Source organism: Psittacula echo (assembly GCF_963264785.1).
Source record: "Psittacula echo genome assembly, chromosome: 6".
Taxonomy (NCBI): Eukaryota; Metazoa; Chordata; class Aves; order Psittaciformes; family Psittacidae; genus Psittacula; species Psittacula echo.
The window spans coordinates 68,956,191-68,966,482 of NC_137743.1; the positions used below are offsets into that span (position 1 = coordinate 68,956,191).

At 44.6% G+C, this 10,292-nt stretch overlaps 1 protein-coding gene across 1 annotated transcript; it reads right to left on the bottom strand.

Annotated features, from left to right (window-relative positions):
* Window positions 1-686: 686 nt before the first annotated feature.
* Window positions 687-3,849, bottom strand: LOC308222747 (intraflagellar transport protein 70B-like; the record flags this gene model as incomplete). The annotated part of the gene is made up of 1 exon (XM_080621100.1): window positions 687-3,849. One exon carries the CDS (start codon window positions 3,847-3,849, stop codon window positions 1,849-1,851), a length of 2,001 nt encoding a protein of 666 aa, XP_080477226.1. The 3' UTR covers window positions 687-1,848.
* Between the last annotated feature and the right edge of the window lie 6,443 nt (window positions 3,850-10,292).

Sequence of the window (10,292 nt, forward strand, 5' to 3'; positions counted from 1 at the left end):
GAAACAGAACTCAAAGTCACAGGTCTGCTCCTCGTGGGGAAGCAGTTGTGGGAAATGTTTAATATCACCATAATCGGGGCTTTATGACTAGTAGTGAGCTCTGCAGGCCTCTCTAGACACCTTGCTGCATCTCCTGCCCGCTCTCTAGCTTCTCTAGAACATTTTACCATTCTTGACACTGTTAAATGTGATTTTACTTTACTGTTATAGGAAGTTTAGGGTAAACTGTAACATTACCTAACCCACAGCTGCTTCCTTTAGTTATAGACAATATGCTCAGCCCTGAGAAGTTTCTCTCCCAGTGGATAGTTAGAGTTGCTTTTCTGTATGTTGAAATGGTTGCAGGCCTGTTCAGTCCCCATGTAATCCTCTAGAAGGATTAAGTTTTCTATTGCTTTGTAATAGAGCAACTTTTAAATGCTGTCCTCCCTCTTTCCAGGTAAACTACAGCACAGAAACTGGATTTTGAGGGACATGCTGCCTGATTCCAAAATTCCCCCATGACAGCTCTTCAGGGAGCCAGTATCAAAGGTAAGCAAACGAGTTAAAGCCATGGATTGTTGATCCTTATTTAAAAAGCTTCAGCTCACGCATTGCTTCAGGAGGCAGAACACATGAACAGGAGAGCAGCCAAAGGGCCCAGAACCACACTGTGTGAAAGAGCTGAAAGGTGTTTTTGTCTCACTTCACTGTGGAACATGTAATATGGTGGAAAAGTTCTGGGGACACTGTTGAGAAAATACAGTGACTGATGCCAAGGTGATGGAGATGCCAAGTAAAGAAATTAAGCAAATAAACAGGGTTTCTGATAGGTGTTAAGAGATGTAGGATAGCAACACAAGGAGGAAACTGAAGAGTTCTTCCATCTAACGGTGTAAGTCATAAACCTTGCATGAAATGGAAGTTACATTTTTTTTTTTTTTTAGGAAAATAATATCACATTCACAGTCTCTTACAAGAAACTGCTGTATTTTAGGAATGGTATTTGGATCGAAGGGACAGGCCAGGCTGCAAATGGGATTGCGTTACTAAGTAAGCACTTGCTACAAAACAGGTCTGAAGAGCAACAGCTGCCACTGGGCAGTGCAGGCATGGGCACCTGGGGGTGCAGAGGTCCAAGGGCATCACTGAGCTGTGCCTCTGAAGCCAGTTAGGTCCAGTCATAACAAACTTTACTGCAAGGGCAGGCCTAAACTGAGGTACCTTCCTAATATACATGGAACATACTCCTGGTCCCTGTATTAGGTATACAATCTGCCAGAATACTCATGCATTATTACCAAATCAGCAAAAGCAATGTCAACCTTTGTAGCACTGATTTTTATTATAAAGCCTTTTTTTTGCATTTAAATATACTATAAACATGGTCTGTAACACATTAAAAATACCGTGGAAAAAGTAGAAGAAAAACATTTCATACAGAGGCACAAATTAGAGAATTAAAACAACTGTTTCTTCAATTTTTGTGCTGAAAGAGGTGGGTAACAAATTCTTTTCAACTGTCAACCAATGAAAAGAATCTTGGTCAAAATACATATAAAATATATATTATATATATAATATTTTATAAAACTATGATATTTCTGTACTGAAGTTCTTGGTCAACACATCTTAAGGTGTATTTAACATGCCAGATTACTGAGAACGCCCCTACTTATTTGGTGCAGGTTAATTTTGCGCAAATGTTTTATTTTCTACTGGATGTTGTTAAAATACGGGACAAAATCCTTAAAGGTAAGCAATCAAGAGAAACCCACCCTGCTATGGACTACCAGGGTGAGCACCACCTTATAAGCATCAGAAAACAACAGACACAAAATTCTCATTTCAGCTATAGGGGAACACCATTTAGGGAGTCCACCCAGTGATCTTGTACATCAGTGCCCTCAAAAGCCTGGCCTCATAGGTAACTGTGTTTTTTCCGCTGTGCAACCTCTTCTCTTCAAGGGGCTGCTCAATGACAGCTGGAATGTTTCTTCCATGCAGCTCACATTGCTTCAGAAACTGAATGCACTCTTCAATAACACTGTCACATAGCATGATCATGTGCTTGGACATGTTCTCCAGCAAGGACAGGAAACACCGTTTGGCATAATACCATGTATCAGTGCTCAGTTTTTTGTTATATGGCTCCAGGCTTTTAATGACCCTTGTTATGCCAAAGTCATAGTTTCCCTTCACACAGTAGAGGGTCCCGATGACAAGATTAATAATGCAAAAATGGTAGATATTTTTATCAGGACTATTATAGGACATCTGCTCTTCTCCCTGCTCGATCTTCTTCATCAGTTCCTCCGCATCTTCATTCTGGCTTGTCAGGATGTAGGAGACACAGAGGTTAGCTAACACAATGGCACTAACATCAAGAATGTTGTCATAGTGCTTTTTAACTACTGGCTCATAGAAGCTAATAGCGTCTTTATACTTGTTGTCTTGCATGAAGAGCACATGAGCCACATTGAGCTTCCACACCTCGTGTTCGTTACAGAACTCCACCGATTTGCGGAAAATCTTTTCTACCATTGCATAGTTCTTCATGTCCCAGTAGATTTTTGCCTGGGCCATCAAGACTGCTACATATTTATCCAGAGTCTCATCATACTCATTAACTGCCCTTTTAACAGCTTCATCATCCCAGTTTTGCCTAGCTTCCTGTACCTGCTTCATGAGTTTTCTCAGCTGCTCAGTCATCATCCCTGCTGAATCATCTAGCTTGTAGAAAGCCTCCTCAGGGGAAGTTTGACAAGTAATAATGGCATCCAAGAAGTTGTACAAGTAAGGTGTGAGCAGTTTGTAGGTCAGATGGGCATTCTCTGCCAGCACATCAGCTGCCAGGTCATAGTACTGATGCTTGCAGTAGAGGAGTAGCAAGTTTCCAAAAGTTTCTGGTGGACAGGGGTTCTGCAGCAGAAGAAACTGCAGCTTCTCAAACCCTTCAGTGGGTTGGCTGTCCATGTTCATTAATGCCTGGTTGTGCAGTGTGACTGGATCCAACTCCTCTTCAGCCCTTGGTGGCATATCCGTGAGGGCCTCCTGGGCTGCTTTCAGATTGTGCAGTTGGTACTCAATGGCTGCCTTGAGGTTGAAGGCCTCCACCAGGGCCGTGCGGTGCAGGAGCATAGTGTTGCCTACGCTGCGGACATCAATGCCCTCGGTGGTCATGCCAACGCTGAGCTCTGGGTGCTGGCTGATGCCGCGCTCTATGATATCTGAGATGTGTTTGAGGGCAGGGGCATACTGCTTGGCTGCATAGCAGCACAGTGCCATGTTGTAGGACAGCTCAGGGCTGTATCCCAACACTTGCATGGCACCAGCAAACTTGCTGCTGGCCTCTTCGTGCCGCCCCTGCCGGTACAGCAGGCAGCCCAGGTTGATCTCGGCGTCAGCCCGCTCCGAAGGGTTTTCGGCCACTCCGGGGCCGCCGTCCGCAGCGGCAGCAAGCACCTCCTCCACCAGGCTTTTGGCCGCCGGAAGGTCTCCCTGAGCATAGTGGATGGCCGCCTGCAGGCGCAGGGCACGGCCCTGGTAGGCGGGGAGGTCCAGCAGCGGGCTGACGGCCCGCAGGGCCTCGCTATAGAACCCGGCCTTGTAAAGGGCCTGCGCCAGATACAGCCGGTACGCGTCCAGCTCGGGGTGCAGCGCCACCAGCTGCTCGTAGCACTCGGCCGCCGCCGCGAAGTCCTGCAGCTGGTAGTGACAGTAGCCCAGCAGGGACAGGCCGCCACGGGAGCGGCAGCTCCTCTGCAGCTCTCGGCTTAGCAGCGACACGGCCTCCGCGCACCGCCCGCCGACAATCAGCCCGTAGACGACGGCTGTGTACTGCCCGTCCGGCACCGGTGCGGCCTCCATCGCCGCTGCCACGGCAACGGCCCCGCCGGCGCGGAAGCGGAACCGGCAGCCGTACCCCTCGCTGCCGTGGTAACGGCGCCGCCAGAGCGGAAGCGATCCCCCGGAAGCGGCCCATGCGAGCGCTGGTACGTACGGGTGGTACGCCGCTGGCTCGCCGCGGGGCACGCCGGGAGGTGTAGTGTCCGTGGCGGAGGACACGATGCGAGGGGTCCCTATGAGGGCGGAAGTGGGCCTGAGCCGAGGCCCCTGTGCTGCGCTCTCCACCTGCCTTCTGACAGGCCGCTCTCCGGCCGTCTGCTCCGGGTGGCGCGGACGGTGTGTGTCGGTGTGTGCCGCCGCGGTGGTGTCTATGGGAGGTGGCGCTCGCAAAAGGAGCTGTGTAATCTTATGTTTGACTGCCCTTCGTGCTTTTGCCTCCCGAGCAGTGAAAGGGCTGTGCTGTGGAGATTGGAGATTGCCTCAGAGTTCGCTCCTCCTGACTTTACTCATAAGTGTTGTGTAAAAGTTCTCTTCAGCAGCGAGTGATAGCATAAAAGCAGGCCCTATGCTAAAAATGCAGTCCTGGAACATAGGCTAGTTGGTATTTTACTTCTGTCTTGGGCTTTTTGGACAGGAAACATCCCCGTCACAGCCTAGCAAGATCCAAAGGTTAGGGCCGATGCAAGGAAGGATGTTTCTACCTTAGTGCATTCTGTCAGTTCTCCTGCAGCTGTGAAAACGTAGAAGAAATAATTTCCAACTTTTCTGAAATTATTTTCAACAATGTAATTGTTCTTTGGGGGGATATTTCCCTCCCCCCCCGGTATTTCTACTGACCAATGGTATATCCAGTATCACAGACTCTACAATCTGTGCAATTCCTGTACTTGTAAATAACTCTGTTGGAGTCACCAGCCATGTGTGTTTTCTGGTCATTCCAGGCTAACGCCGAGTATCCAGCAAGCTTACGTTTGCTCCCAGGAACAAGGGCTGCAAGGTCCTTTTTCAGAAATGCTATCTGGGCTGCTCAGTCTCATGTGTTCTCATGCTCTTCTCTTTGCATGAGTCAGTAATCTGGTTCCATACATATACATATATAAATATATATATGCCTGCCTGCAGATAGCTAGGTTGGACGGGGCTTTGAGCAACCTGCTCTAGGGGAAGGTGTCCCTCCTCGTGACAGAGGGGTTGGAACTGGATGATCTTTAAGGTCCCTTCCAATCCAAACCATTCTATAATTGTATGATTAATCCCAGCAACGCTATTTCAAAGTAAAATAGTAATAATAAAAAAAATCACAGCAAACCATTAAAATGATTTATTATTCTTTTTTTTAGAGAGACCAATAAAATCGAGTTGTTAATTTCAAAAACATGCTCTAAAAAGCTGAATCAGCATTGTTTGATCTACTAAAGCAAAACAGTGAGGGTAATGGTCTTAAAATGCAAAAAGAAGAAGGATCCAGAAGTCTGAAGTTACAGTGTCACGAGAATGGAGCCAGGCTCTTCTCAGTGGCAAACAATGATAGGACAAGGGGTAATGGGTACAAACTGGAAAGTACATAGGGTTCACTTGCATTAGAACATACACACAGTATTTCTGTGTGTGTGTCAGTTGTTTCCCATAGGCAAAGGTTCAGAGCTTATATTCTCCACACAAGTACAAGTGACCAACATGCTTGTAAATGGATAATTAAATACAAAGTAATCCAAGAAAGAAAAGGTAATGAGAAATATAAGCTATGTATTCCAGTCCTGGCACATTCAAGTGATGGAAGTCTCTGGAGTCTCATTTCAGCTGATTTATACCTCCCACTTCATTGTTATATTAGAAACCATTCACATGATTTTACTCTCAAAATCTTCTGTTTCTTTGTTAAAGCCAATAAAAATCTTCTTGCACTACATTTTCTTGCCCAGAACTCTAAGCATTGAAAGTGTCTATTAGTATGTTTTACATAACCTTGAAATAAACCTGTTCTAAAATGTCACTCAATGCATAAATGATCTATCAGTAACTAAAAGTCTTTTAATTTTATGAAGGGAAAATAAGTATTTGGCCTGTAGGCTGAAACTCACCTATTTTCCTACCAGGATTAATTCATCTAAATATTACAAGTTGCATTAGGCACTGCTGGTTGCAGTTTTCAAAAGTAGTTTGTGAGTACTAGCATTGGCTTTGATGATAACTACAGGCACGTTACGAGATTCCAGTGCACTATAAGAGGGGGCAGTTAGAAAGGTCGCCAGTCCAGAAAAGTGCGCCTGCTGTACCAAGGGCACCATCTGCAGGAATACCTGAGCTAAAATGAAACATACTCATCTACTCTATGGTTGTTTTCTGCAGGGCACAAACCATACTAACGACCTCCTCAGCGTAGTAGGGACTGGCTGTGACAGAGCTGTATGGGGAGTTCAGTGTCCAGTTGAAACCTGAGGCATCCAGCTTAAACTTCTGTGTGCTGCTGCTGTCTGGCCATGTAAGTGTAAGTCTGCTTTGGAGCAGGAGCAAACCCGCCTCCTGACAGAAGCAAATGTCTCCATCTCGATCACATTATGAAGCTGTTCTGTTTTGCCTATGGGTAGGAAAATTGTCTGATTTTACTACTCAAACTATGGCCAAGGACACCTCTTTCACTTCTTGTTCCTGGGAGGTAGGAAACCCTTCCATCTGAACCACAGTAGGAGAGCCTCTACTCCAGGGCTCCTTGCCTTGGACAGTGTTAGCTTTTCTGTTTTTCTGGTGGGTTCACAGTGTTGTGTTGCAGGGGAGCATTTCATTCCAGCAGGATGTACATACAAGCCCCTCCTGAGCTCTTCTACCAAAGCCTGTCAGTTCTGTGCATCTTCCAGGAGTGAAGCAGGAGCTTGGGCTGTACCCAGCAGGCATCCTGTCTCCTTGCTGGGCACATGTAAGGGGCTTACGGAGGAGGGCAGAAGACAAGCCCACCCTTGTGACTCCCCACAGATTGGTGGGGAATGTGCAGCTGCAGTTTGTAATCTCCTCCAGATTCAAGTAGGATTTGAATGTAAGGCTCCTTCCTGATTATCCTATGTAATGCTAGGGCACTTACACAGGAAAATAAAAGCTTTGCTTTTTTGTGGTGAGGAAAGGTTGATTTTGTTAAACAGTCTCACAGGTGGGAATCCTGAGTGGAATTACTGTGTGACCTGAACTATCTTTGAGGATGGGGATGAAACCCCACGTTTTCTCCTGAGCATGTTCTGCTGATAAAGTAAGGGCTGCTGGCTGGCCTCTGTGAGACTGCACGGCCTGCAATTCATGAAACAAGAAACCTGACTGAATTCAGGCTGCCGTTAGCACTAGTCAGTAGGACACCTAGAAACAGGCATTGCTGTTGAACCAGCTCGAAGCAAATTTGGGGGAGAATCAAGCCCCTATGACCCTATAGATGGTCCACATGCTCACCGCAGTTTAGCACTGGAACTGTAAATGCTACAGCCCTCATTCAAGGCCAAATTTCTACTAACTGCTGGGGCAAAAAAGTGATGACTTGTTTGTTGCTGAGACAGACCAGATGTGTTGGGCACCTCCAGGGAAAGGCCAAGCAATGTTAGCATTGTCCTGGGTTACAGTGGGTTCTCTGTCCTCTTCTGCTCATGCCCTCTAATTTGTCCTTGCCTCTTGTGGACCTGTGCTTTACGTGCACTCACAGAACTAAGCCAGGCTCAATGGGTTTTGATCTCCCCTTGTGCAGTGGGCAGAGAAATGCATAAAAGACAGATAATGCCTATTTAATAGCCTAGAGAGTCATCTCCTATGCACATTCTAGAAGAGTTTGGCAGAACTGACTGGAGTACTGGGAAATGTTTCCCTATCAGAAATAATGAAAAGCAGGTATAATTTCTGTCTATCAAGCTTGTAAGCACTAGCTAAAAAGTGGTTTTCACCATCTTAAAACATGAGAAACCTGGAATATGTTTCTTTACTATACTGCATGCTTCCACAAAGAATCCTCTTTGTCGCACAAAAATGCAAGTCTGCAGCCAATTCCCTAGCTGAGTGTTAAAGAAAAAAAGTATAAGAGGTTTTTTTTGTTGTTGGTTGGTTTTTTCAAGATTGAGCTCTTTCAGAGACCAAATGCTGTTCTGAGGTGCAGTACTGTGCCCTCTGGTTTCAGTAGGGTTGCTTCAGTTTGCCTGAGAACAATTTGATAAAGATCTGTCAGTGCTCTCTCATTTTCTTCCTTGTGATGGAGGAACAGAACCATAACATTAGTCAGCAGTTTCTGAATTTTGACCCACAATAGCAAAGATACTGAAAGACAGGAGAAATAGATGGAGGCAATTACAAACAGTCACTTGATTGATGGTTGACATTGTTAGAGCTTCAGCTGTATGTCAGGTTGTGGCCTTGCTGCATCTCCATCCCTGCCGGTGGGTGTTGCCATGGGCAACAGTGCACTGAAGCCAATAAAAGGGAGAGGAAATGAGGGGAGCCTCAACCTTGGGAGAAGCTGGAGGGTGCACACTATAAATTATGTTATACTTAGCAATATGCAATATCAAAATTCAGGAAAGGTGTGTGCGCCTGCCAGAATTATGGCAGTTCCTAGTATCTGTTTCTCCCATAAAGTACTGGTAGTAAGTTTTGTATGGCTTGCTGCTTACTCTCTTATGTCTGTCTTTATTCAGGGAAGAAAGAAGTGGTAAAATAATAGCAGAAACATCTCCATTTGGTGCATGTATTCTCTGCTGTGCAATCTGCATTTCTGCTCCTTCCCTGCTTCTTTCTGCTAGAGAAGGTGATGTGGTCCAATTGCGTACTAACAGATTGGTTTGCAGTGGTACTGCAACCTCCAGCTATTCTCCTATACACATGATCCCTAGCACAGAGCGGTTTTGTTTTGCTGTGATTTGTTTGGGATTTTTTTAAGGAATAATCAGTAGATTTGCTGTTTCTGTTTGATTGTCAGACAGATGTAGTCAGCTTTTCAAAGGTGCTAACGACTCACTTTCCTTAGGAAGGTGGAAAGCTCTTTTTAGCATTTGGTCAGCTGGGCCAGGCTCTGATTTCCATTAAGTTGGTGTCAGTTCAAAGTAATTCCATTGAAGTAAGTGGAGTTTGGCACAGGTGTAAGACTTAGCTGAATTCAGCTTTAATTTCTGCTGCCAGACAAAACCTATATTTAGAATCCCATTTTTCACGGAGTACAAAGGCTTTTTTTGCTTGTGAATGGGAACTTGTAAGCACTGCAACATGACTCCTCTTATGTCCAGTCATGCAGCAGAGAAAGCACCCTGAAATAGATCACAGTTTTGCTACACTAGTGATCTTTGCACTAATGAAAAGAGACCGACTTTCAGGTAGTACTAGCATCATCACACAGAACTAGACAGTTGTTTTTGTGACCTGTCATGTTTGATTAGATTTTTCTGAACACCTTTACCACAGACATTTACATGTGAGCCTTGATTGGTGCTGGGCTAGCTGTAATAGCATTTTAAATTGTACTGAAAGAGAAGTAAGAGACAGTCACTCCAGTATGATCATATTCTTCCTCTCCACCATTTCAAAATAGAAATTTCAGTTGGAAATTATACTGGAAAGGCTGATCCATGGTCTACTTTTCAATGTAATATAAACCTGAAGGACAAGGCAACAGACTTCCTTTTTTATTTGTACTGTATTTTCATTAAAGCCCATTAATCTTTTCCTTTTTTTAAATGAATGTGTTAAAAGAATATTTTTTAAAAGAAAAAAAAAATCTCTGCAGTATTTTGCCTTTATGCAAACTTCCCTTTGCTAAGAAATTTACTGCATTGTTAATATGAATTTCTCAGGGAACCAGGGACAGGTTGGTGCTTTTAAAGATAATAAAGTTTGTTTTTTAAATGTAGCAAAGGTAGGCAATTCTAAAGGCCCTGATCAATCACTAAGAAGCTTTGTTGTAAAAAAATACTTCTTTAGAATACAAAGCAGGCTTTTCAGAACATTCAGGCATAAAAGAGGAGGGAAGAGAGAGAGGGACATCACAAAAGCAGGCATAATTGATTCATAACACGTACTGAAGAGATGCAAAACAACAATGTAATTACATACTATTCTGTTTTCCTGCAGCTCCTTGCATATGAATTGACCAGCTTGCATCCCAGCTCTGCTCTATTTTATTAATTTTATTAAGCTGTAAGTTCTTATATTTCAGTCTGTTGTCAGCTTTACAGATTTTTACAGCAGCAGTTGAAATGTAGTGGAGCTGAATGAATGCTTCTTATGCTAAGTCTTCCATGTTGCTCTAGATACCAGCGCAGTCTCACAGCAGGCCTTCCTTTCAGTCCCACTAAGCCCACTAAGTAAAAGCAAACTATGCTGCTATCAAGATAATATCCAATCAATTAAGCATGCCTTTGAAAGCATCTCTTAAAAAAAACTGGTGGGCCTAATCTTACCAAAACCTTTCAGACAGCTCTTACCGTAAAGCGACGCTGACGTTTGCAGGC